The sequence below is a fragment of the Grampus griseus genome (assembly GCF_964374135.1).
Source record: "Grampus griseus genome assembly, chromosome: 6".
In the NCBI taxonomy this organism is placed as follows: domain Eukaryota; kingdom Metazoa; phylum Chordata; class Mammalia; order Artiodactyla; family Delphinidae; genus Grampus; species Grampus griseus.
In genome coordinates, this window is record NC_139000.1 from 50,773,111 (window position 1) to 50,798,989 (window position 25,879).

General features: G+C 34.1%; 1 protein-coding gene across 5 annotated transcripts in view; it reads right to left on the reverse strand.

The window, feature by feature from the left end:
* LOC309823557 (zinc-regulated GTPase metalloprotein activator 1A) overlaps window positions 1-25,879 on the reverse strand; it is a 53,160-nt gene that overhangs the window by 13,108 nt on the left and 14,173 nt on the right. For all 5 annotated transcript variants that reach the window (XM_082655929.1, XM_082655930.1, XM_082655931.1 and 2 more), the window contains exons 4-10: window positions 24,795-24,886; window positions 18,685-18,744; window positions 17,457-17,494; window positions 11,854-11,900; window positions 9,909-9,995; window positions 6,920-6,964; window positions 2,028-2,084 (exon numbers count right to left, since the gene is read on the reverse strand). In XM_082655929.1, the coding sequence (XP_082512055.1) occupies window positions 2,028-2,084; window positions 6,920-6,964; window positions 9,909-9,995; window positions 11,854-11,900; window positions 17,457-17,494; window positions 18,685-18,744; window positions 24,795-24,855 (395 nt within the window). In that variant the 5' untranslated portion in view covers window positions 24,856-24,886. The remainder of the gene's footprint in view (window positions 1-2,027; window positions 2,085-6,919; window positions 6,965-9,908; window positions 9,996-11,853; window positions 11,901-17,456; window positions 17,495-18,684; window positions 18,745-24,794; window positions 24,887-25,879) is intronic.

The following is a 25,879-nucleotide window of genomic DNA, read 5'->3' on the forward strand; positions in this document are numbered from 1 at the left end:
GAGTCTCCTTGGGGGGTCTTAATAGGGAAAGTGTCAAATTAAATCCTTCCCAGCTGGTTGCTCAGGAAAGGATTCTCTTGTTGAGCATCTAAGCACAAAGAAAAGTTATGCAGAGGCGTTATCCAGAACAAGGCTTCACCTTAAACAGCTGCTTCTTTAAGTGTCACTAACGCACTAAGTGTGGAATGAAATGACCTTAGAAAATGTTTGAAAAATTCTATGTTCTTTCCCTGTGTTCAATATTTAATGTTGGACAGTGACTGCCTACAACTTCCACAGGGAAGGAAAAAGTTTTCCTCTACCTCTTGAGTCCCTGGCTGGGTCTGAAAATTAGACTGACGAAGATTAACAACAGAAAAGCATATACATTTATTTAATAAAGGTTTTATTTGACAAAGGAACCTTCATAGGGAAATGAAGACCTGAAGAAATGGTTAAACCTGAGTGTTTTTGTGCTAGGTTTGATGAAGAGTGAAAAGCCACAGAAAGATATGACAGGACAGAGGATGAGCCAAGTGTAGTAAACTAGGGGAAACTCAGAGAGGCCTATGCCTTCAGATTCCTCGCGTCTCCCTTTGTCTTCAGAGATAGGATGCTCTTTTCCTCTGGGTGGAGAGAGGTTACCTTTCACATAAGGGTGTTATGACGCATCTTACTTCAGAGGAAATGGGAGAACATATTTGAAAATCATGTATCTGATGAGGGGTTAATACCTAGATTATTTAAGAACACCTACAATTCAGCCACAACAACAACAAAAACCAAATAATCCAACTAAAATATGGGGAAAGTACTTGAACAGACATTTCTCCAAAGATAATATACAAATGGCCAACAAGTAAATGAAAAGATGCACAATATCTAATTGTTAGAGAAATGCAAATCAAAACCACAGTGAGCTATCACCTCACATCCATTGGGACAGCTACTACCAAAAACAACAGAAAATGGCAAGGATGTGGAAAAACTGGAACACTTGTGCACTGTTTGTGGGAATGTAAAATGGTGCAGCTGCTATGGAAAACAATATGGTGATTCCTCAAAATATTAAAAACAGAATTACCATATGATCCAGCAATCTCACTTCTGGGCATATATCCAGAAGAATTTAAAGCAGGATCTTGAAGAGAGATTTGCACACCCAACCCATGTTCATAGCAGAATTATTCACAATAGCCAAGAGGAAGAAGCAACCTAAATGTCCATCAATGAATAAATGGATAAAGAAAAAATGGTATATACATAAAATGGAATATTATTTAGCCTTTAAAAAGACAATGTTGTCACATGCTACAAAATGGATGAAACTTGAGAACTATGTGAAATAAGCCAGTCATGATTAAGACCAATAATGTATGATTTCACTTATTTGAGGTACCTAAAGTAGTCAAATTCTTAGAAACAGATAACAGGATGGTGGTTCCCAGGGGCTGCAGGGAGGGGAACACCAGGAGTTGTGATCTGATTGGTATAGGGTTTCAGTTTTGCAAGATGAGAAAGTTCTGTAGATCCACTGCAAACAATGTGAATATACTTAACACTACTGAACTGTACACTTAAAAATGGGTAAGGATGATTAAAAAAAGATATCGATGTCCAGGGAAAAACCATTTGTTCTTCTTTCCCTATCAAAAGGATTCTCTCTGGGGAAAGAGGCAGGAAACTGATCCATCACTACGGGAAAGGGAGTATCTGTGGGAACACACCGAACTAAAATTTTCTATGTATTTCATACATTTTCTCATGGAAAGAATTACACATAGTGGTTGGTAAAGAAATATTAACAATAAGTTTCTAAAGTTAACTACCATTTACACTATAATTTCTGTAGGAGAATACACGTGATTTCCGAACATACATTTAGCAAAACTTTCAAGAATGTAATCATTAGGAATGGTCGTGTATGCCAAAGAAATGACAGGAAGCATAAATCAAATGTGCATCTGTGTAAATCATTCCTGTAACTCCTATAACTGTGAAATAAAAAGTACATTATAATAAAAGTGACCAAAATACAGGAAACATACCTTATTCCAGAGAGACTGTCAAAGGCATGAAGATCTAATATACTTGAGAGATCAACTCTATAAGAAAGAAAACCATTTGAAGTGTTAATTTCTGTAAAGTATATTCAATTAATCAAAAAAAAATCTCTATTCTGCTAGAAATGCAGACATAAATGTTAATCAGTATATACTATTTTGGGAAAAATAAAATGACAGGCAAGGAACAAAAAGCTGTTGTAAAAAAATTTTTATGGAATTTATAAAATTTTAAAAATTGAATAAATGGTTTAAGACCAAGGCAGAAAATTACTTGGTTATTGCTTCAATAAATTGTAGTGGTTTTTCTGGTTTGTTTTTACCTTCAATTATCTTTTCAATCCTGAAAATTTGAGCTTTTCAAACTATATTTTTATAACCAAAAAAAAAATCAGTTAAAGAACTGAAAATTTTCAAAAGTAGCAGTTTATTACTCAAAAGATGAAATGAGGGAAATTGAACAAATGGAAATAACACAGTAGTATAGGTACCTTGGAATTTCTGTATTTCTTTTACTCCACCTCCCTGCTTTCATGATACAACAGGTAGTATCATAAGAATATGAGAAGTCAAACAATCAATGTATAAATATTCACTCTAGGACCCTTATCTACATCTAAAGAATGTGGTTTGATCTTATTTCCTTCAGATGGGGTTGCATATAGACTGAAACTTCCCAGTTAGTGCTCTGTCTGAATAAACACTATTTCTATTATAATTATTTGGTGGTAATTAAGCCTAATTTATTAGGAAAGCAGAGATTAAAAATCAGAAGAGATTATATCACAATTAGCATTAGGTTTGGTTTAAATACATAAAAGTAAATTTATAAAGACTAGTGATTTGAGTTCCAAATTTTACGTCAGCCTATGAAACAGTAAAGGACAGTGATTTCTCCATAATCAAAGCTATAATGAAGGAATGTTTGAAGAAAATGACAACTATAATTAAGTCTCAAAATCATACTCCAGGGATTTGCCAAACATTTATTAAATTTTCTCACAAGGAAAACAAAACTTTGCAAATTCAAAACTTTTTCAAATACAAAAACATGTAAAAGCCATCCCCTTTAACTTAGGGCTGACCAGCTGTGTCTGCTTTGTTCATTCTCAACAGGCTGCCATATATTCATACTTGTGGCAACGATACTGTTAGATTGTGAACACCTCTCCTGGCACAAGGCAGACAAATTCCCATCTTATTAAAAGAAGAATACTCCAGAGTTCTATATTAACAGACTGTAACATTTCAAATTCTGGACATTCTAGATGAACAGAATTAGGAAAATAATCAAGCAAAGAAGTAAATGTTCCATGAAGAAATTTTTGAATATCAATTTACATAAGAGACCAAAGCCTTAACATTAAACCTATTTCCTTTCACACCATCACAGCTGAGCAAATATTTATACTGACAGGTGCCAAGTGGATGAACTTTTCCACCAAGTTTATCACCTTTAACTTAGGAAATAGCTTAAAGTTTAAAAAGTTTACACACGCTAATTGTGTAAATATCAAAATTCAGGTCAACTGTGTGAATACCAAAAGTCAGTTTGAAACACAAGTTTCTAAATACACTACAGTTTGCACTGCAACAGTGTCCTTGAGAATACATATCATAGATTTAGAAATAATTCTGCTCTGTACCCAGATTCTTTTGATATTTTCAAAACAGACAGGATCAACAAAAGACCTATACAGGTTAAATTCTACAGAGAATAATAAAATATCAAAGTCTCTCACTGTATCTCACCAGATTCTCAATAGAGAATAAAAGAGGAAAAAGTCTAAGGTTCCAGATGAAAATTGCCATGGACTTTAGTGCCACCATCAAAAATAAATTCCTTCACTCATCCAAGGCATATAACTAGAAAACTAATTTTCATGGCATCAAATTTTATTTAACTTCCCCCTTCAGAGATAAAAACATCAGATCTTTTCCAAAACATTAACACAGAAAAAATAAATAGACTATTACCATCATGTAAAAACTGAATGGGAGAATGAAGCAAAGAGGGGAAGGAAAGAAGTTCCAAAGCTCATCTTTTCTCCTAATTTCTTGAACTATCCATGCCAGGAGTATCTAATCTTTTCTCTATGAGGAGCTTTCAATTATCTGTATGTCTAAAGACTGCTTTAAGTCGCTTAAGACCAAGGCAGGAGAATGAAAAAGGAAGAGGGCTCTGGCTGTCTCAGGGGAGGGGAGTTCAGCTACTACTCCAGAGATACAGTTGTCTTTTCAAAGTTCAGTGAGTCTCAGAAACGGGCCACCAGACCTACGAGTTGTTGATACCATCCAATAGTAAGTCTTGAACTGTAGAGCTAAATTTCCAAATGCCCTCCCTAGTGGCATCTCAAACTCAATGTTTACAAAACGGAACTAATCCCCTTTACCAAACCCACTGCTATCACTACCCTGCCCCAAAGTTGCCCCTCCTTCCTGTATTTCCTAACTTGGAGAATAGCACCACATTCAATCCACCTCCCAAGAGTCATACTGCTTTTTTTTTTTCTTTCTTTCTGGTACGCGGGCCTCACTGTTGTGGCCTCTCCCGTTGCGGAGCACAGGCTCCGGACGTGCAGGCTCAGCGGCCATGGCTCAAGGGCCCAGCCGCTCCGCGGCATGTGGGATCTTCCGGACCAGGGCACGAACCCATGTCCCCTGCATCGGCAGGCGGACTCTCAACCACTGCGCCACCAGGGAAGCCCTCATACTGCTTTTAAAATCCTTCATTAATTCCTTGCTGCCTACAGGAGAAAATCCAAACCACGTGTCATGGTGTTCAAGACCCTTTGTGGTAATTTCTCCATCTCCACAGTCATACCTCTTTTTCTCTCCACAATATAACACAATGTGTTCCAGCCATTCTAAAATATTCACAGGTTCTGGAATACAAAATCTTCCTTATGTCAAGAAAGCCACTGCTACTCTTGTCCATCTGGAAAACTCCTATTCATTCTTCAAGATTCAAGTCAATGATAACCTTACCCGTCAAAATATTCTGACTCTTCATCAAGAAGAGTTGAATAGTTGTTCCTCTGTCTTCCTGATCTTATAGGATCCTGTGCAATTAATGTTACTGTTATATTGATAATATTTAATATATTGATTTTTGCTTGTTTTCTTGCCTCTCCCAAATGAGTAATTTTAAAGGCAGAGTTTTTACCTTATACATTGCTTAAATCCTCAACATTCCATGAAATGCCTAGCAACTAGTAGAATGATCAGTAAACTGTTGAATTGATTAACTTATTATTGATCAACTGGACTTTGGTTTTCCTCTATCCAGTCCACTTAATCTCCAAGATTTAAAAAAGTCTGGAAAAGATAAGAATGGCACTTCTTCTAATCTTCCACTCCTGAAGTCCATCAGAACTTCCATTTGCCTCAAAATCAACTTAAGTCTCACCAATGAGACCATACTATGCCATTCTTATTTCTTAACTTAAATACTCAAGGTAAGCCTTTTCTACACGTTTATAGCAGTTTTATGACTGTCATTTTACTATTGTAAGCATTTGCCAAACATAAGATGCTTAAGAGATTAAAATTTTTTTAAGAAAGAAAATTAAAATTTTTTCTTTATTTAAGAAAGCTCCTAGATTCTCAGATGTACTGGCAAAAAAAACTGATTTACAATATTTGTAAATACAAACTGAACAAATGCTATTACAACAAAACCACAGCTATTTATGGGTATGATTTTTAAAAACTTAATTAAGCATTATGTGGTTGTCTTTGTGTCATTTTGTAAAAAGCAGAAAATTTAAGAAGAAAGAAAATGGTAACGCAACAGGAAGAAGACAGATACCAAGGAATGGCTCATGGTATGAGTTAGGTTATCACAGACCTTCTACACTGGAATTTGAAATGAAGGGAGCACATGTGGTATATGCTTATAGAGGACTTAACACTAAGGCATTCTTCTGCTACCTCTACCAGCAGAGTGGCTTCTGAGAATGCATGCCAAATTAATTCCCCAGCTGTTCACATGCATATAAGCAGCTGCTGCTGTTACTGCCTAACATTATGGTAGTCTGTCAGCACCTCTAATCTCTACCATGGCAAGACAAGCCACTCAACTAAGGCCTTTGCTGTACTTCCGAGGACAGAATCTCTGAATTGAGAACTGGGTGGCACTAGACTGCCAGCTGTGAGCCTCAGAGCTTCTAGCTGCATGTTGCTGGGTCTATCAGCTGCTAAGCCATTCTTGCTAAAAAATAAGGTTAATAAAAATACCTCTGTACAGAAATTTTCTGAAATCATGATAGCACTCAATGCAAAATAGAGTTCAATCTACAGAAATTCATTTTACAGATGTTTTAAGAACACATCTGTTTTATAAAGTAAGGCACATCTGTACGAACAAAATTAAAAAGAGAGAAGAACCTATAGGAAATCAAAATCAAAATATTTAAAAAGAATGCATCAGGAACTTAAATGTAAAGGTTCCATGTATTTTTACATGACATTATTTTTGCAACTATTAAACACTCAGAAAGTTTTTAAAATATTAAAAAGCCATCTAAATATCTCAAATTAAGATAAGATTCCTAATAGTATACTTTTTCAGATTTCTATATTAATTACTTCCTTGAGTGGTTCAAAATCCTATGTTTTCTTCCTCATTAAAGCAAAAGCACAGTTACAGTGTAATCATGGCTCTGAGGTCTTAGTTACAAGACCTCAGTTACAATATATTAACTAAATATGCCAAACTAATTTATAAAGAGCATTCAAAACAACGTTTTGCGCCTAATTTTTTTTAAATGCACATGTATCTTCCTTATATTAGAATCAAACATAGTTATCGATTACTTAATATTTATTAACTAAAATTATTTATTGTTAATATTAGTAACAGCTTTTAAAATTACCTTGATTTTTGTGTTTCTAAAATTTTTCCCAGTCCATTTGTTGATCTGAAATAAATATAAAAATGAGGAAAGTAAAAAAATGTTAACTTTTTAAAAAACCATTCTATCACATTATTTCTAAAACATGAAGTAAGCATATACAAATATATCCTAAAGCTAGAGAACAATAAACAATAAAAAACAAACTTTCATTTTTCATAGTTTAGTTTTTCCTTCTAATCATAAATCAGGTACATTCCACTTATGCATTAAAACATGATATGCAAAAATCTACTGCACAACTGAAAGATTAGGGGCTTCCACACACTGTGGAAATGGCTATATACACACTAGATATAAAAACCTAGTTACGAGTGGCTTTGACCCCAGCCTGTCCTCAGTATTCAGCCATACATGCAGTTTTGTTTTGTTTTGTTTTGTTTTGTTTCTGCGGTACGCGGGCCTCTCACTGTTGTGGCCTCTCCCGTTGCGGAGCACAGGCTCCGGATGCGCAAGCTCAGCGGCCATGGCGCACGGGCCTAGCCGCTCCACGGCATGTGGGATCTTCCCGGACCAGGGCACGAACCCGTGTCCCCTGCATCGGCAGGCGGACTCTCAACAACTGCGACACCAGGGAAGCCCCACATCCAGTTTTTTAATAGAATACCTCTTCAGTTCTCTAGCTAGGATCTCTACCTACTCTGCCAGGCCTCCCCTTTCTGATACAAAGATAATGAAATACGGCTCCCTTTTGTATGGCGCCAAAAATACTTACTAAATCCTTTGCAGTAAACTGTACACCTCATCTATTTATATCATCAGTTCCATTGCCTTTAGGGTTACTTGATGAAGATATGTGCTATTTGTTCAAGCTTGTTCTCATGGGTAAGGCTTCCCAATGATTCTGAGGCAAGTCTCTCTATTAATTCACAAAACTCTTAATCTTCTCTTTTGAATATACTCTATAACCTGAAGGCTATTTCCTCTCAAACATGTTTATCTTCTTCCAACTCTTCAAATCTAATTCTGAGTAAGTCGCAAGTCTGAGGTACAATGGAGGGTAAAAAGCCCAAAGGGTCTGTAATTTATCAAAGTGCTTTGTCAAATTCTTTTCTGGTATTGCTATACAGTACAGGCTGGCAACAAGCTGGCTAATGTCAATACTGCTCGTGTTAGAGATCCAGCTTACATAGTCAGTATGGGGATAGAAATGCCCAGTAGTAACAATTTCTCTTTTTATGCCAAAAATGTTTGTGACATAGATTATGTTCCCCGTTTGATATAGATTATGTTCCCTGTTCTACAATCACAATGATGCATAGGATTTTGAAAAGAGAAACAAAATTTAGGAGACCAGTGTCAAAAGGGGTAAAAGAAATAATCTCCATTCACCACTTTCATCTTTCTAGACTTTTCAAAAATATCAACCATCTTTCTATTTCTTTCATTTTTTTATTCACTGTAATGGAAATTACTTTGTAAACTAAGAAAAAAATCTACAATCTAATAATGATAATAACAGCTAACAGAGCACTTACTATGTATCAGGCACTGTGTGAAGCTTACCAACAATGCCTCAAACCAAACGCAGATTCCAAAGTCCATGATTTTAAACATTCAATACTACACAGCACTACCTACCCTCCACATGGAGACATTCTTACAGCTTTGTATAGTAAAATCTAAGAGGATATTACTACTAAAATAAGCCAAATAAGAAGAAAAATATGAATTCTTTCTTCTGGAATCATTAACCACTGCAGCCAAAGTCCTAATGAGCTTTACCTTTACTGATTCAATTCATAACATATATTATATGAACTGGCACTGACAAACTCAAAATCTAATGTCAGCAGATTGTATGCACTGAAGATGACCAATAATAAAAGCTATCAAACGTTTCTCTGTAGATGGCTTTTATCAGTTTAGGTCTTACAAAATAATTAAAAGTCCCTGAACTCTAACCTCATTTGAAAAGTCCAAATGACTGTTGGATCTTTTAACACATATCTGAGTACCATTCATATTGTCCTATGTTGATCAGCCTTGGCCACGGACACTGAAGACATTAAAGCTAGCTGGAAAACAGGCATGGTTAGATGACAGTTAAGGAAGACCAAAGTCAATGAGGGTTCAGGGAAAAGTGAAACCACCTGAGACAGGGAAGACTTCGCAGGAAGGAGGGAGAAAGAGGTGGGAGGAAGGGATAAGTTCCAGAGAATGGCTAAAATAGCTTAAAAAAATAAAAGAAAAACAGAGAAAAAGAAGGAATTCAAGGACTGACAGAGTGAGAGTTGAGAATACCTTAAGAGTAAAGAAAGGATTTGGTAAGATACCTCCATGAGAAAATAAGTAAACCGTCCTGGGTAAAGTTAGGGCACTTCATGTAGGGAAGGAGTCAAAGACAAGACAGGAAAATGAGGAGGGAGTCAGAAGACCCTGAATATCAGTCATGAACTTTGAACTGTAGTTGACCATGGAACAACTTAGGGGTTAGAGGCACCAAGCCCCCTCACCATCGAAAATCCTCATACTGCTATCTCTGCCTCAAAAACAAAGGAATTGATAAATGACTTACCCAAGGGCAAGAAGCTGAAAGGGTTTGAACAGAATCAGGACTCAAACCCTAGTTCTTTTAATTCCACATATTATGATCTCTAATTGAACACAAACTTTTCCCCATACTTAGTTAACTTAAAGATCTGTACAATAAAAACACGGATACTATGTTTATTGGAAAAAAATGCACGTATAAGTGGACCTGGGCAGTTCAAACCCTGTGTTGTTCAAGGTTCAACTGTATATTCTGTAAGCAATGGGGAACAATTTTATATATCACTGTTTACATAACAGCCAATTAGGCAACAACAAAATATGTGATTCCCTAATGATACTTGAAGCAAGTCAACCTTGAACCTTAAATTTCTACAGGGCAACAGTCATGGTAAAAATATTCCATACAGCACATTTTGAATTTGTAGGTACTTAACAAACATTTCTAATTTTGTACCTAACAGTTGTTCTTAATTTGTTTAAATCCTCTTCTGAAACCAAGTCTGTTTTATTGAGGATGATGATATCCGCCAAAGCAACTTGCCTAAAGTAGCAAACAAATAACAGATGTCAAGAGAAATGTTAAGAAATTAAAAATAAATAAGAAACACCTCCTCAAGATCAATTAGCAGCTAAGAAGGATATAGTACTCTATGTAATGATTTAATTTATTCCTAAACTATTTATCATCCTTCAACTAGTAAGGATGAATTATATTCATCACTATGTAAACTCAGATTTCAAATTATTCATTCAAAAAATATTTACTAAGTTCTCTTACTTGCTACTCTGAAACTACAAAGATAAGCCTCAAAAAGTTTACAATCAAGGATAGTTTACAATTAGGATGATTTTCAACTCATGATTTTCTTTGTAAAAAAATGCATAAAATTCCGATATCCAACGTGGTACGAACAAAGACACTCTACTTATTAAAATATTCCACGTAATAATTACCATAATTTTCAAAGAAATACAAAGAACAAGTTCACTTAACATTAATTCTACATTGAACAGTTCTTTTAAAAAAACTACACTTGGATCTTGAACAATTATCTTCATCACTACGAATATTTATTTTCTCTGTAAAACAGATAAACTACAGAAATTCAAGTTAAAGAATCCAGTTGACACGATGCTGGATAACAAAATAGCTTACTATAATTAGAAACTCTATTTTCTATTAACAGGAGTAGTAAAGCTGAGGATTCTTTAAAATTTCCTCAATTCTTCAGGAAAGTTTAATCACTAGACTATTTGTTCCCAATACTGGTTTTATGCTACCTGAAGGTATAGCTAATTATTTCAAAGAACAACCAAATTCTCAAAAATAAATCAACTTCAGTTCACTGAAAAGTGGGTTTCAACAGTATGTACATCACAATCCCATTTTTATTCAAGTAAATTTCATAAGAATAAAGATTGAATGTGCACATCTCAAAATACAGACAGTTGCAATCTTCAAATTGGAGGGCTCCTATATTTAACTTTTTTTTGGCTTTTATAATATTTTGCTCTTTTCTATTTGGCTTATATTTTCTGTAACAAACATATTTTAATAAGGAAAAACTTACAAAAGTATTTAAGTTCAGTCTAATGTGAATCATAGCTAAATAACAAATGAAGTGTTCAGGCAGGATTACAAAACAGAGTACCATATTCTAAAATGATAGGGAATCAGTCACCTCCTTGCAGTCTATTATTTATGTCAAGATCATCTGTAGCAAATCTTGGAGTGGAGGGAGACCTCCCTTTTAAACCCAAGAGCGTATTTAGTGACTGTTGTCTATCCCAAAACTCTTTTCCCATTAGCAAGAATATGCTTAGGGTAGGCAAACCAATTTAAATATTCATAAGTCTAAAGAGAACCCAATTAGGAACATACAGGCATTTAAACAAAAAATGTTCTAAATGCCAAATTGCAACTATTTCCATATTTATTCCTCTGTTGCTCTGAGTAACAGTGAACAGTTGAATCAACTGAATTACTGTTAAAAAAAACAGGAAGTGAATCAACTCTTTTTTTTTTTTTTTTTGCGGTACGTGGGCCTCTCACTGCTGTGGCCCGGACCGGGGCACGAACCTGCATCCCCTGCATCGGCAGGCAGACTCTCAACCACTGTGTCACCAGGGAAGCCCTCAACTCTTTTTTAATAATCATTTTCAATCCCAAAGAAATTGTATGAGAACAAGAAAATATTTTTAAACGTGAACATCTTCCAAGTTCCTCACAAAAAACTCCTGTGCTCAGCACTCACTTTATGCTATAATATAGTTTTAAATAGAGAAAAGATCTTCCTTGACTATGTTTTTATGTTTCTCAGCTTGTTTTGTTTTTCATATCAATCATTTTCTTTTTCCATTTAGCCAGTAATCAATATATACTTTAAATAAATGAATACCTAGAAGCTTCATTGATAAGGCCATCAGGTTTTTCTTCTGCAAAATGCTAAATAAAAACAAAGTTTGAACAAAAGTTATTGTGGTGTAACACATAACCTAATGTCAACACAAAGGATTTTACTTTAGGGACTCCTTGCTTGCCTCTAATAAAAACTTCAACAAGTTCTATTACTGAACACCCAAATTCAGGACTAACTTTTCTATCTGAACGCATTTTCCTCCTCATTTGTAATTTTTTCCCTACAGTGAACCTGTGAGGTGTGAGGGCTTAAACTTTGTCCCCTGACCTCTTTTTTTTCGTAAATGGAAAACCCTCCAGATTTAAATAATGTCATAAAAACACAGCACATTATAGTTCAGATTCTAGGCAATTTCCTTTTTACAAAACTGTCTTTGTTCTAAATATTCATTATTACTTATTTAAAAAAAAGAGATAACCACTGAAATTGTACTTTTAAAAAGTCTACTAGACTTTCCTTCATCCTACCCCACCCCCCAGCCCCCACCGCAGAACCAAACACACTATGAACTCATACTGGGCCCTTCCAATTCCCTAGAAACAAATTAGCTGTGGGAAGGACACAGCCCTATACCCAGCATAAAGCAGGTTATCATTTTGAAACCCACACTTGAATGATTTGGCCTCTCTGGGCAACTGTTTAGTTTGCACCCTGCCAGAGTCAAGCTAGTGCCAAAAACTACTTTGATGTTGGCTTAGAAGCCCACGAGGTCATTTTGATCTCTGGAAGTAGTTATTATTTTTCCATAATCTTATTTATATCCCTAAAGTCACCAGTGTCATAAGGTTCTTCTCTGAAAAATGTTCCACCTTCATTACCTTAACCCTCAATAGATGTTTCCTGTCACAATAAAAAGCTGCCTACTGATGTCAGAGGCAATTTGATTATATAATACTTTTTGTATTTGAATTGAACTCCACAAATTATTAAATCCTTTTACAAACATTATCTCATTCAGCCTTCATAACGATTATGGGAAATGGCTATTCTCAATTTATAAAAAAGAAGCTAAATCTAACACTGTCACCATCATGGGATACCTTACCACAGGGTGATTTTTCAAAAATGAAAATGGCCTCAACAGAAGGAAAATGAATATAATTTTTAAATCTTTGTGAAAGCTTTTTTTTTTTTTTTTTTTTGCAGTACATGGGTCTCTCACTGTTGTGGCCTCTCCCCTTGCGGAGCACAGGCTCCAGACACGCAGGCTTAGCAGCCATGGCTCAGGGGCCCCGCCGCTCTGCGGCATGTGGGATCTTCCCGGACCAGGGCATGAACCCGTGTCCCCTGCATCGGCAGGCGGACTCTCAACCACTGCGCCACCAGGGAACCCTGAGAGCTTTTTATGTCATATAAAATCAGTCTTGCAAACAGCGTTACACAAATGTTAATAACTGCATAAAAGTATATGTATAAAGATTACCTAAAAGTTATATTCAAAATTATTTCATCAAATCAGTTTTACAATTCATGAAGAGGTAGATCATTAAGGTATTTGGATAGTTTGGGACCTAAGAGCAAGTTGGTAATCATTTTATTTAATAGTCTTGGTAAAATCCATAGAGAAAACCTTTTTTCTTCTAAAAGTTTGCCAAATTTTATTTTTGGGGAAGCTAGCCTAAACTAAAACTAGAGTAATGATGTACTGATCTCCACTTTAGGTACAACCTTATAAATTCAACTGCAGACCCACTCTGAAATTATGGAAATCACAGAACTTGAAGAATATTGTATTAAAAATTGTTTCTTATCAAAAGACCAAGTTTACTATTTTTGCTAATTACTGTTGGCCTGAGGCTATAACAAATCCTTTCATTACATCCTCTAGAGAATAAGGGCTATTACCATCCCAGGAATAGTACCTGGCACCCAGGTTCAACAAATACTTATTGAATGAATTCTAGTTAACACCTCCTATTTGTTGACATAGATACATGGATGTTGTTATCTGAAAAGTTCTACATAATGTGCAGCAACAACTCCCTTTCTTTTCAGCAGTAAATCTGTTTAGTTAAGATGTATTTTTAGCAAGGTATCTGTCTCTGAATGATCCTATAATATGGAAGTTCTTTTAAATTTTTGAAATATTTGCAAAATATTGTATTTTTGACCTTTTGGAAGATTTATTTATATATGAATTTGGGACTTTTTGGCTGTGAGCTGGAGGTGTATAAAAAGATATGGTAAGAAAATTAGAGATTTGTTTTTGAATATCCATACCTAAATGTAACTAATAAAATAGTATTAATATTTCACAAAGTAACTCATGTTTTTAATGCATCTAATCTAATCTCCAGAATATTAGAAATTTTCACTCAAAGCTAACGGGGATGGACTAACATTTCATGACCTCTAGGAAGTCAAGAAGTATCAAATATAAAAACACGTTAAAAGTCCCCATAATAAAAACCTGCCAATAGGTACAACTCTATTAAGAATATGATATGTAATAAACATATAAAAAAGCAGAAGAGATAAATGTCCCTGGTTCTATGCACATATGAAGGCTATACAAACATAAACAAATAATAAATGCACACTAACATTTATTTTCTCTGGCTATCAGCCCATTTCCCTTATGCAACTTCTTACCTTCCCAAATCAAACTTTGCAAAAAGACTAAAACCAATGTCTGCTATTCAAAAGGACATTCTCCAGTAGCACATTATACACCATTAGTCATTAAGTCAGATGACTCCCATTTACAAAGTGAAAAAATGGAAATTGTGACATTCTATTTTACCTGTACAGGCAATGAAGGAAAAATTTTTGCAAAATTTTTTTCAAAATAGTGCGTGTGTGTGTGCGTGTGTGTGTGTGTGTGTGCGTGTGTGTGTGTATATGCGTGTATCCCCAACGGATTCCTCATCTCTGCTTAGAGACTGTGGCTTTTGCTTATACATCAAGAAAAAGACCAGAAAAATTTTGGTACTAATTAATCCAACGTATCAAAAAGCTTAAGGTTCCACCCTCTAACTTAGCACAGCATAAGAAAGAAAGGAATCCTTTGAAATAACACCATCGTATGACACAACTTCATTAAGGGCTTTTCTGCAGAAACAGAAACAAGCTGGAAAGAAAGAAAGGAAGAAAGAAAGGAAGAAAGAAAGAAAAAGAAAGAAAAGAAAGAAAAGAAAGAAAAGAAAGAAAGAAAGAAAGAAAGAAAGAAAGAAAGGAAGAAAGAAAGAAAGAAAGGAAGAAAGAAAGAAAGAAACACTGTTGTTGACCAAAGTGGAAAGAAATCTAGTGTCAAAGATGTCAGTGACATTTTAAAAAAAAAGCAGCAGCAGCTATTTCTTTCCAATGGATTGGTTATAGATCTAACACTATTTTAGCTTTTAAGAAAAGATTATTGCATAATGTCAGTCTATTTATTTTCTTGTCTTTTCCAAGCCAAACTGTTTTCTGACTGAATTGTTTCAACAGCTTGTGCAATATAACAGAAGAACCAAAAAGAAACCTCTGACTTGACCTTTTCTGTGTAACTTCATTCATTAATTCTATTGCATTAAATGCTGTCACTTTTGTAGAACTGAAAAGGACAATGTCAGTAGCCTGGGTGTCAAGTCCTGAGAATAGAGAGCTGTCATTTGAAGTTGTCCAATTATTTGCCCATGATTAAAAAATGAATATTTCAGATCAATGGGTGACAATCCCATTAGAGTGATAGCCCATGATATCAATTACCACTTCAGTTTCAATTTGGCTGGCTGGCCACAAGGTACCATTTCTCAGCTTTACTTCTGATGGGCTGGCTCTGTGAAGCATGACACCCTTAAATTGCTGCCCATTATCCAAGTGTCATTACTTGTACTGCCTCAGAATTCTCTGAATCACAAGCAGCTACTGAGGTCAAGCTTTGCAACCAGAGGAATTAGACAAGTTGGCAAATCCTTTATATAAAGGAAAAGTTATTTATTTGGCACCTGACTTAGAAAATCTAAAGTTTCCATTATCCTGACAGTATGTCAGTTTTGTGTAGGTATATTGATTTAATAATTTAAGATGTTTTATCAAGGTGGGAGGGGGTTAAACGTTTGCTGTGTCTGCATTATTCAGAATGTTGGTTTGGGTTTTTTTTGGCCTCTATCACACTCATGGTAGATTCTATTTAACTCCTTTCCACATCCAAATATACATATAAAATTATTCCCATAATCATAAATACATAGAGTTTGATTTTGGGTCTGGTACTGTAAGTCTATCAAAAAAAAAAGATCCTACTATCCATCCTGAAGATATCCCAAATTTGGCAATTAATCTATATAGGAGATGGATTCAAACATGCCTGTTAATAAACATTCAGAGTGAAGAATTTGACTTTTTTTTTTTGCTTCCTCTGTAAACATTTTGCTAGAAATATCATGATTTCAGAACAGCTGGAATATTTCTGAGTAAAAACTGTAATATCTGGGGTCTTTCTTTGGCTCTTAAGACTATTAATAAATTTTGACTTAAAAATCTAAAAAGGAATCATCTCCCAAACTTCTCAAATTAGGGTGCTCTATCCCTGAGGGAACTGAAGGGCCAATGAAGGGGTATTGGTAACCATTTGACAAGCTTGCCATACTAATTAAAGGTTTGGAAGAAAAACAAACTTGTTCAAATTAAGAAATTCAGATATATTGTCGGGGAGAATACAAAATGGACATGAATTTTTAAATTAAATTTAAACTTCTAAGAAATGATTACTTTGGGCACTATTCATATCGCCAGACTGGGTCAGGAGATGGAGGATAATTTCACTCTCTTCTGCCTCTAGTAATTTTTCACTTGGAAAGTTGAGAAACACCACTTTACTTTATGCGGCAACATGCATTTTAAAATCTAATAAGTGCATTTTGTGAACTGAAATTCATTTAAATGCATTTCAGGACCTTGCTAGTCGCAAAACATTCACAGCAAGATGCCTTTGAAAGGAGAGTTTCTCCTCCCTAAACCTAGGCATAAATCCTGATTTCTTCAAAATATGGGAAAGCAATATATTTTTTAAAAACTCAATCATCTGCAGCTTGTGTCTGACAGCAGTTTAACAAGAAAAATAAGCTCTCATATGCTTTATCAAGCTCAATTTCCTCTATCAAACAGAAAAACTTATCAACATTGGGGCTGAATCCTAGTGAGGGGTTACACGTACCCAAACTTTATCCTGTATTACCCTTATTACAAAATATTACACTTCAAACTTTTATCACATCAAGCCAGAGAAGCAGAAAATAAACATTTAACTTAGAAACACAAAATAATAATTAAAAGACACACACAAATTTCATCTATTGTTCAGGATACTTTAAAAAAAACTTTTTTTTTTTTACCATAAGTATTTGCTTTATTATTCTTCATGCTTTTTAAACTTCCAAAATATGATATATTAAATTAAAAATGTAACTCACTGGCTTAAGACACACAGTTTCTGATAATATTACTGCCACTTTAAAAAGTACTTTTTTTTATATTTACAGTAGAAAAATATCTTTGTTAAGGATATTTCAAACTGACACAAACATAGAAAAACTAATATAATCAATCCCCATATAACCAGCTCTTAACAATTAGTAACTCATAGCAATCTTTCAACTTACATTTAATCCATATTTTGAATCCACAACAGTTATGATACCTACAAAGGAATAAATCTTTTAATCATCTTTATATTTAAGAATTAAAACTAGTCTATTTCAGTTCACAAATGTCACTCAATAAAATACTGGGTTTTTTCTCTTGCCAGCACAGCAATTTAATTCAATTCCATTAGTAAGCAGATGCATTTCAAACTTGAACCTAGCACTATTTTAAGGCACTAGATGGGACATAATAAAAACAAATATTTAAAATTAAACAAACAAATAAAAAGGAAAATAAGATTTCTCTGGCCTTTAAAAAGCTTACAATCCAGAACATGAGACAAATTTCATAATATAAAGTGGAATGTGATAAATTACACAAGACAGCTTATCTTTATTTTCACATAATCAAAATCGAGACTTTTATTATTTAAATTATTGCTTAACAAATCTGAGGCATCTTAGAATATCTCTCATCAATCTAACTCACACAACTGTTTTATCTGAGGTGTACCTAAGTTTCCAAATGATCAATTCATTTGGCAATCTCGGAATTTATATGCTAAATAATTTTTTCGAAGGACAACAGCAGAATGAGTTTGATGACGCCTAAGGAATTTAACCAGCTACATTCCATATATATTAGGGCCAAATGATGAGGCCCAGCTTCAAACATTCTTCAAGTTCACCCCTTAGTCTATGAAAAATATGGTCTACAGAAAGGTGAAAAATCAGGTGTGGGGTGTTGCAGGGAACATATTTGCCTAATCCAGAAGGTTTCTAATGTGTCTTAAATGAAGTCTACGAATAAGATTGCCCAAAAGTGTTATGGTAAAGAGAGCAAGGGGTAGGGGGCTTTGTTACATTCTTATTTTTAACGGAAAATGAAAGCAGAAATTTGATCCTCATACTATATATGTTATTTAAAATAAAAAGCTCTAATATATACTGAGCACATAAATTAAACAACAGGGAATATAGAAAATCTACATAGTATTTTAAAAGGAAAACCTTAATGGAAGCACTAAACTGGTAGTTGAGATTATGATTGATATCTAGTTCTACTACTGTCTGGGGCTTTAGAATCAGTATGAACAAAGACTTATTTCATCATCAAACTAAACAAGCTTAAAAAGAGTACCAATACAAGGAATTAAAAGTATAATATGAATAAACAAAAATGATCTTAACCATAACATTAACATTTTACTTGAAAATTTTTTTAAAAATTAATTTCTAAACTTACCATCAAGATAAATATCAACCCCTAATTCAGCATCAACCCAAAACATAGAAGCTACAGCACCTGAAAATATATGATAATATTCATCAAATAAAAATATTTCTTCAAACTAGGAAACAAAATTCTATCCATAATGTTTTAATTTGCCGCAATGGAATTAGAAGGCAAACACATATATGAATTAAATATGGGTTTTCAATCTTCTTAAGGAAATTACAGTGATAGAACCATTTACTATTTTATACCCATTTCTTCCCCTCTCTCTACTTCAATAAACAAAAAAAAAACAACTCTTATTACATACAAACCCAATATCAAGCTTTCACCAATGCCATAATAATTTACCAATAAATAATATCAAATAATTTGGGCAGAATGGCTGTGTGCACACAGGTCTTATTTTTATTTTCTCCCTCCTGAATATAATAATCATACAGTTCACAAATAATTATCTCCCTAAAGTAAAGCAAAGCAAAACATAGATAAATCCAAAATCACTTGTCCAAAAATTTTTTTAATTTTTTAAAATTTACTTGTAAGTTTTACAGAAGAATAAAAGTAAAATTATACACTCTATGTCCTTACTAATAAATCCTTACACTATTTATTAGTACTGATATAAAATTTGGAAATTTTTTTTAATTGAGGAAAAATAATTTCTAAATAAGAAATTAAAACTTGTTTTTGACAAAAACTGGTTCAATACCAAACCACACACCCTGATTAGTATGCCACAACACAAGAAAAAAGAAAACTGACAGTAAAGAAAGAATTTGATTTTTCAAAGCATCACAGGTCCAGTTAGTGACAGAGCTGTCTAAAAGGATGAGTCCTGGGGAAAAACAAGGATAACTGAACTCATTCCAATGTCTAAAGCTGTCCACCTACCCTGATGAGATGTGGTCTCCCAAGCATCACTCTGTGTCAACAATGAAATACCTGTCAGCAGTTTACAGTGATTACTCATGCAGGATATAGCAAGGGCCACAAGATCTAATGGTTTCCTGATATGTATTGATTTTTTCCCAAAAACTTAATAGTTTTCCAATTTGACTGAAATAGGATTTGTGAGTAACAGGGGCTGAATCAATGCCTGTCCTTTTCAAGGAAATTACTTTACCATGACAATTATTTAGCTTAGAACTGGAGAATGTCAGTCTTCTAAACAGGAAACAACTGAATTGTCAATAAGAATTTTCTTCACTTACTTGGCTAACAACATGATATTAATTAATGGAGAAAAGTAAATCTATTGTGAGTATCATTACCCCAAACAATAAGTTATTTTTTAAAAGTATAAATTTTTTTCACTCAGTAAAATTCCCAGCACTGTACATAAATCTTTTTTTAAATTCACTGATTTCTATTCGGAGAGCTTATAAGTCCGATAGTTAACATTTGCCTAGCATTAAGTTAAACTGTAAGAGTGTATTAGAGCTTTTATTCTAAATCTGATGTGTATCTTTGGCTTAATACTTACTTACCAGACTACAAAAGAAAGAACTACTTAAAATTTGGATGCAGGTGTTTAACACGGGGGAGTAAAGATGAGAGAATGAAGTTAATTAGTGATTCTAAACCCAGGGTAATTTTTCTCCCCAGGGAATATCTGGCAATGCCTGGAGAAATTTTCGGTCATCTAAGCTACACGAATGCTACTGGCATGTAGTAGGTAGAAGCCAGGGATTCTCTTAAACATCCTACAATACACAAGACGGCCTCCTAAAATAAAGAATTATTCAACCCAAAATGTCATTTGTACCAAGGTTAAAAAACCCTGAGCTAACTTACAGAATCTCCCTTCTTCAAAACCTAACAAAACAAAAAATAAAAATAAACAAAATAAAATTTTGAAAGCCAAATTTTATCAGCAGCAACCAAATATACAACTTCCTGCCATAATTTCTGAATGATAGTAAAAATAAAAAACACAAAGTTCTATGTGATGTATGATAGTTGTTAATTCTACCCCAATACTCAACAAGAGGTTATAGATAAGTAGTTTACAAAATCCTAATATTTATCAGAAATAGCCTTCAAAATGGTGAGAAGTAGAACTGAGGGAGAAATAAGCAATACAGGAAAAAGCCAACAAAGAAACTTCAAGGGTAAAATTTTCTAACCATCTCCACACTTTCAGGGGAGGGGGTCACTTTCTAGGGCTCAGAGCAAAATGAAGAGAGAAGTATGAAGCTCAAGGATGTCCCTGCAAAAGGTACGGGAAATCTATTCATGAGTAGTTTGAGCTAATACAGGAGGGGAACACTTGGTATTGTAGGAGAGCAGAGCCTAAAAATCATATTGCCCATCTGGCTCTCGCAATCACTTCATTTCTCTCTGCTTCCCCATCCCCGCTCCCAGCTATACCCAGCTTTCAAACTAAGGCTCAAGAGAAAAACAAGTTTAGGTAACATGGACCTAATGTCATGAACACCACATCTAAGTAGACAGTTCTCTGAGCCTCCTACATCAAGCATAAACATGGTAACAAGAACTATGCACGTTACTACAGATTAAAAGAAGCAGAAAGCAGATAAAAGGAGGGATAGAATAAAATGAACAAATGAATGGGGAATACAGATGGCAAAGAACCTGTTCTGGAAGGAAACATAATTGAAGAAACCAAAGAAAATTCCTAAGGGCTTCTTTATAATAAGAAAGATAAAAACAATATAATCTTAATTAAAAACAAGCTCTAGGGAATTCCATGGCAGTCCAGTGGTTAGGACTTGGCGCTTTCACTGCTGTGGCCCAGGTTCAATCCCTGGTCAGGGAACTAAGATCCTGCACGACGTGGCCAATAAATAAATAAATAATTTTTAAAAAGATGAAAAAGAAACAAGTAAAACTATTTTTTAAAAAAAGGAAAGAGCTTAAAAAAAATTCTCCAAAGCAAAATAAAACAGAATAATATGAAAAGGTAGTTTATAATGCTGAAGAAATAAAACTTAGGGCCAATGTACCATTACTTAATCAATTAATTCATCAACAGACATTGGTGGAAACAATTACGGGCAAAAAGGAAGATTTGAGATGATTACAGTAAATGCAGAAGCAAAAGACATATCAAAACAATTAGAAGATAATAAATATGGAGAACAAAAGAAAATTCAATATATGAAAAATTCGTGTCATAAGGAAGAGAACCCAATAATTTGACAGAAAAATTCTTCATGGTAATAAATAAGGAAAATATCCCTAAATGAAGCACTAACCCTACAGACTAAAGAGTATATTGTAATCCAGGAAAACATGATTATGAATGACACCTAGATGTATCTTGGTTATATTACTGAACTTTAAAAATAAAGAAAATGTTTTTCAGGCATTTTAGATGAAAAAGCAAGTCATTTTCAAGGAGGCAGGAAAAAAATCAGATTTTTCTATAGTAAAATTCATTGCTCCAATATAATAAAATGACCACAAAGTTCTAACAGAAGTGTTCTCTGAGGATATTACCTCCTGCCAAGTTGTTTTTCAAGAATGAAAACCACAGGCAGACATTCTCAAACACTAAAGGAAACAACAGCATTGAAACTCAAAGAATAAAGCACTCACAAATCCTTCCCAATGAAAAGAGAAAAATACTGCACAAGGAAATCCAGCCAATCAAAAATACTATGAGATCATGATGCAACATTTTCAAAGTTCTGAAGGAAAGAAATTGTGATACGAAAATTTTATACCTAGCCAAGTAATCCTTCAAGTATATATATAAAAAAAAAAGACAAGCATTCTCAAGCAATGAAGTATGCAAGATCTAAAGGAATACAGCACTGAAAGCTTGAAAAGATTACCTGACCATGAAATTCAGTCAATCAAGAGATTGATCAACTCAGGAATGGAGGAGCCATAGTGCTGGTAAAACAGTTTAACCACAGGACTAAACAAAGTATGACAGAATATAAATGTTAGAAACTTTGACAACATAGCAAAGAATACAATGAACCAAAACCAAATGGGAGAAGGCGGAAGTGTTTTAATTCCCTCATCCTTTATGCCAGAGAGTCAATAGGTACTACCCTGAAAATTTAAACATGTAATTTAAAAAATAACTTGTCCAATTTATGTTCTTTATAATTTTTTTTTCCTTAACTCATATCTCTTACAGTGAAGAAGCATTTATCTGACATTCAGCAATTCTTTCACTTCTTTCAAGTTCTCTTCTTTTAGGTTCAAGTAGAACTACATTAATAATTATTTAGAATAGCACAAAGAATGTGATCCTATTTTATAAAATTACTTCTGCATATTTACACATGGAGTGGGGTTTCCCAAACTTATGCATGTGTAAGAATCACCTGGGGGGCTTATTAAAACAGATTGCTGGGTCCCACCCTTAGAGATTCTGATTCCATAGATCTCAGATGAGGCCCAAGAATCTGTATTTTTCCCAAGCTACCAGCTGAGGCTGATGCTGTCATTCAACATACCACAGCAAGTAGCCCTGGCACAGAGAAATCCTTGGAATAAAATTTACCTGCTTGTATTTTACAGTAGTGAGATATAGGACAACATTTTTTTTAACTTTCTTCTTTGTATTTTCTTAGTTACTGTTCAAATTTTTTTTAATGATCAATGTTTCATTTCTACCCAAACAATAAAAATCATTATTCTAAAGAAAGAAGAAACATCAAACTCTTTATATCTACAAAAGCTTTTTGTACAAAAGCTTTCTCTGAGATTTTTATTTAATTTTTACTTCCTCTGAAAAGCTACTCTGTGTTTTAGTAAATTCACCTACTCTCAAAATTACAAGAATTTTTCTCTATGCAGTGGCTACAATGAAAGAAACTGATATTTTCTATTTCAAAAAGAGGCACACAATATACTTTCCCATCTTACCAGATTTAAATTAATATTTAACATCAATGTAATGGTCCAAGTCCTATCATCAGTCAGACCTCTCGGAAATGTACGAAAATGTATGAAAAATTCATGCCTACTGTAAGGACCAAAAGAGCCTAACTCAATCCTAATTTGAAAATATAGGGACAATGTTATTACATAATACTTCAAAATAAAGTAACAATTGATTACATTTGAACCTTCAGTACACTCCAATATTTCTTTTAAACAATTATGACCGCTTCAATAAATTATTCCCAAACAATTCTTTAATACGGTTTTATGGTGCAATGCCATAGACCCAGATCAAAAAACAAATAATGGTATGGGTCAGCCTGACAAAACTAAATGTTCTGCATACTTGGAATAAAGATGTTAAGGAACAGAAACCCATTGTTAGAAACAGGTAGACTTTGTGTAGCTTTCAACAGGGAAGTTTGGATGTAATTCCATTCAGAGGTAAAAATTTCATAATCATTATTAATTGCACACCAGAAAAAAAGGCTTGATTTAACTCTCTACCTTACGACAATATTTACAAATAAAATTATTTCAAGTTTAATAGTAGAAAAACAAAATGCTAACAATTAATTTAAAGGGAATAAGTATTTCTGGGATTTAACTCCAAAAGTCCTTAGATATCTCTAAATGACCCTCTATGAAAACTGGATTAAAAAGCAATCAGGGGCTTCCCTGGTGGTGCAGTGGTTGAGAGTCCGCCTGCCAATGCAGGGGACACGGGTTCGTGCCCCGGTCCGGGAAGATCCCACATGCCGCGGAGCGGCTGGGCCCGTAAGCCATGGCCACTGAGCCTGTGCGTCCAGAGCCTGTGCTCTGCAACGGGAGAGGCCACAACAGTGAGAGGCCCACGTACAGAAAAAAAAAAAAAAAAAAAAAAGCAATCAGAATTAAGATCTCTGTAGAGCAGAACCAACCAAATATATACTAGAGGTAGAATGTCTCCTTTTTCCCTACATTTTATTAGATTTTCCTAATATTTTTAACAACTTTTGTTCATGCCAATAACCCTAAATTAATCGATAGAACTTCAAATTTTATTAGCATGTTAAAATTACCAAACACTTTGATCATCATTCATCTGCCAAAGAAATATGACAACTCAGTATTTTTTCTCCTTTAAAGCAAAATTAACAAATTTTTAATCTAGAGTAAAGCTTTAATACTCATTTTAGATATTCCTCTAGTCCATTTATTTTTAAATGTTTAAGAACTATATTCTGGTTATTAATAATGACATTTCTTACCAGGATCTGCTAATCCAGTGGTCTCTAACAGTATGTAATCAAATTTCCCTTTCTTCTGCATCAAATTCTCAATAGCTTTAAGGCCACTGTCCCTGGAGAATGCCAAAAGATGATATACATTGATTGCCTGAATATTTTAAAGTGATCATCACAAACATTTAAAAATATATTTAGCAACCAGGGATAAAGATCTCTTTAGGCATGTGGAAATTTACCTCAGTCCCAAGTATTTACCAGTTTGGGGGAGGGGAGGGAAATGGATGCATATATGCTGACAGGTAACAAGAAGTCAGATACTTGATGAGTTAATACTTTAATTTTATTAAAATTAAAAGGAGAGGGAATTTTAATATACCTGACTAAAGTAAGTCAGAACCTGTTACTTTTATAGCTTTATGAAAGAAAAAAATCCATACAGAAAATGACAAAATTTAGGAATTACAGTAGCTTAATATAACAGCTAAAGGGACACTATAATTAAATACCTTTCAATTCTGTTCTGAATTAGAGTAGCAGACTTTAATTTCCTTTTTTTCTTAACAATATCAAAAGTGCAAGAAAATATTTAATTTTAATTGTCTAAGAAAATCTGTTAAGTTTTAGCCTTGTTAATACACTTGACTCAAACACCTAAGATAGTAAATGATGTAGAAGAAATTTAATTCACTAGAATATACAAAATCAACCATATGGGTATTAATTTTCCTAATTTGCTCAACATTTGAGTGACTACTATGTGTCACTCCTTTTCTAAGAGCTGTTATATTGGTGAATAAAACACTGTCCTTGGAAACAACTATAACTGGTGGAACAGGATGTGAGGTTTTTCTCTTTTTTCATGGTCATTTATTTTTGTTTTTAGAGGTTGAATTCTTGGAAATAAGACCAATGACTTATTAAATTCCGAATAATCATTTTTTACACATTAAATGAGACTTTCATTCATCACAGGGATTATTAATTAAAACCTGACATCAAAAACAACAACAAAAACTCAATAAAAGGACCACAGCATTAGAGCAGATAGAAAAACAAGGCATCAAGAAATGCTTTAAGAAAATGCATACTAATAAGTCGTTTACTTG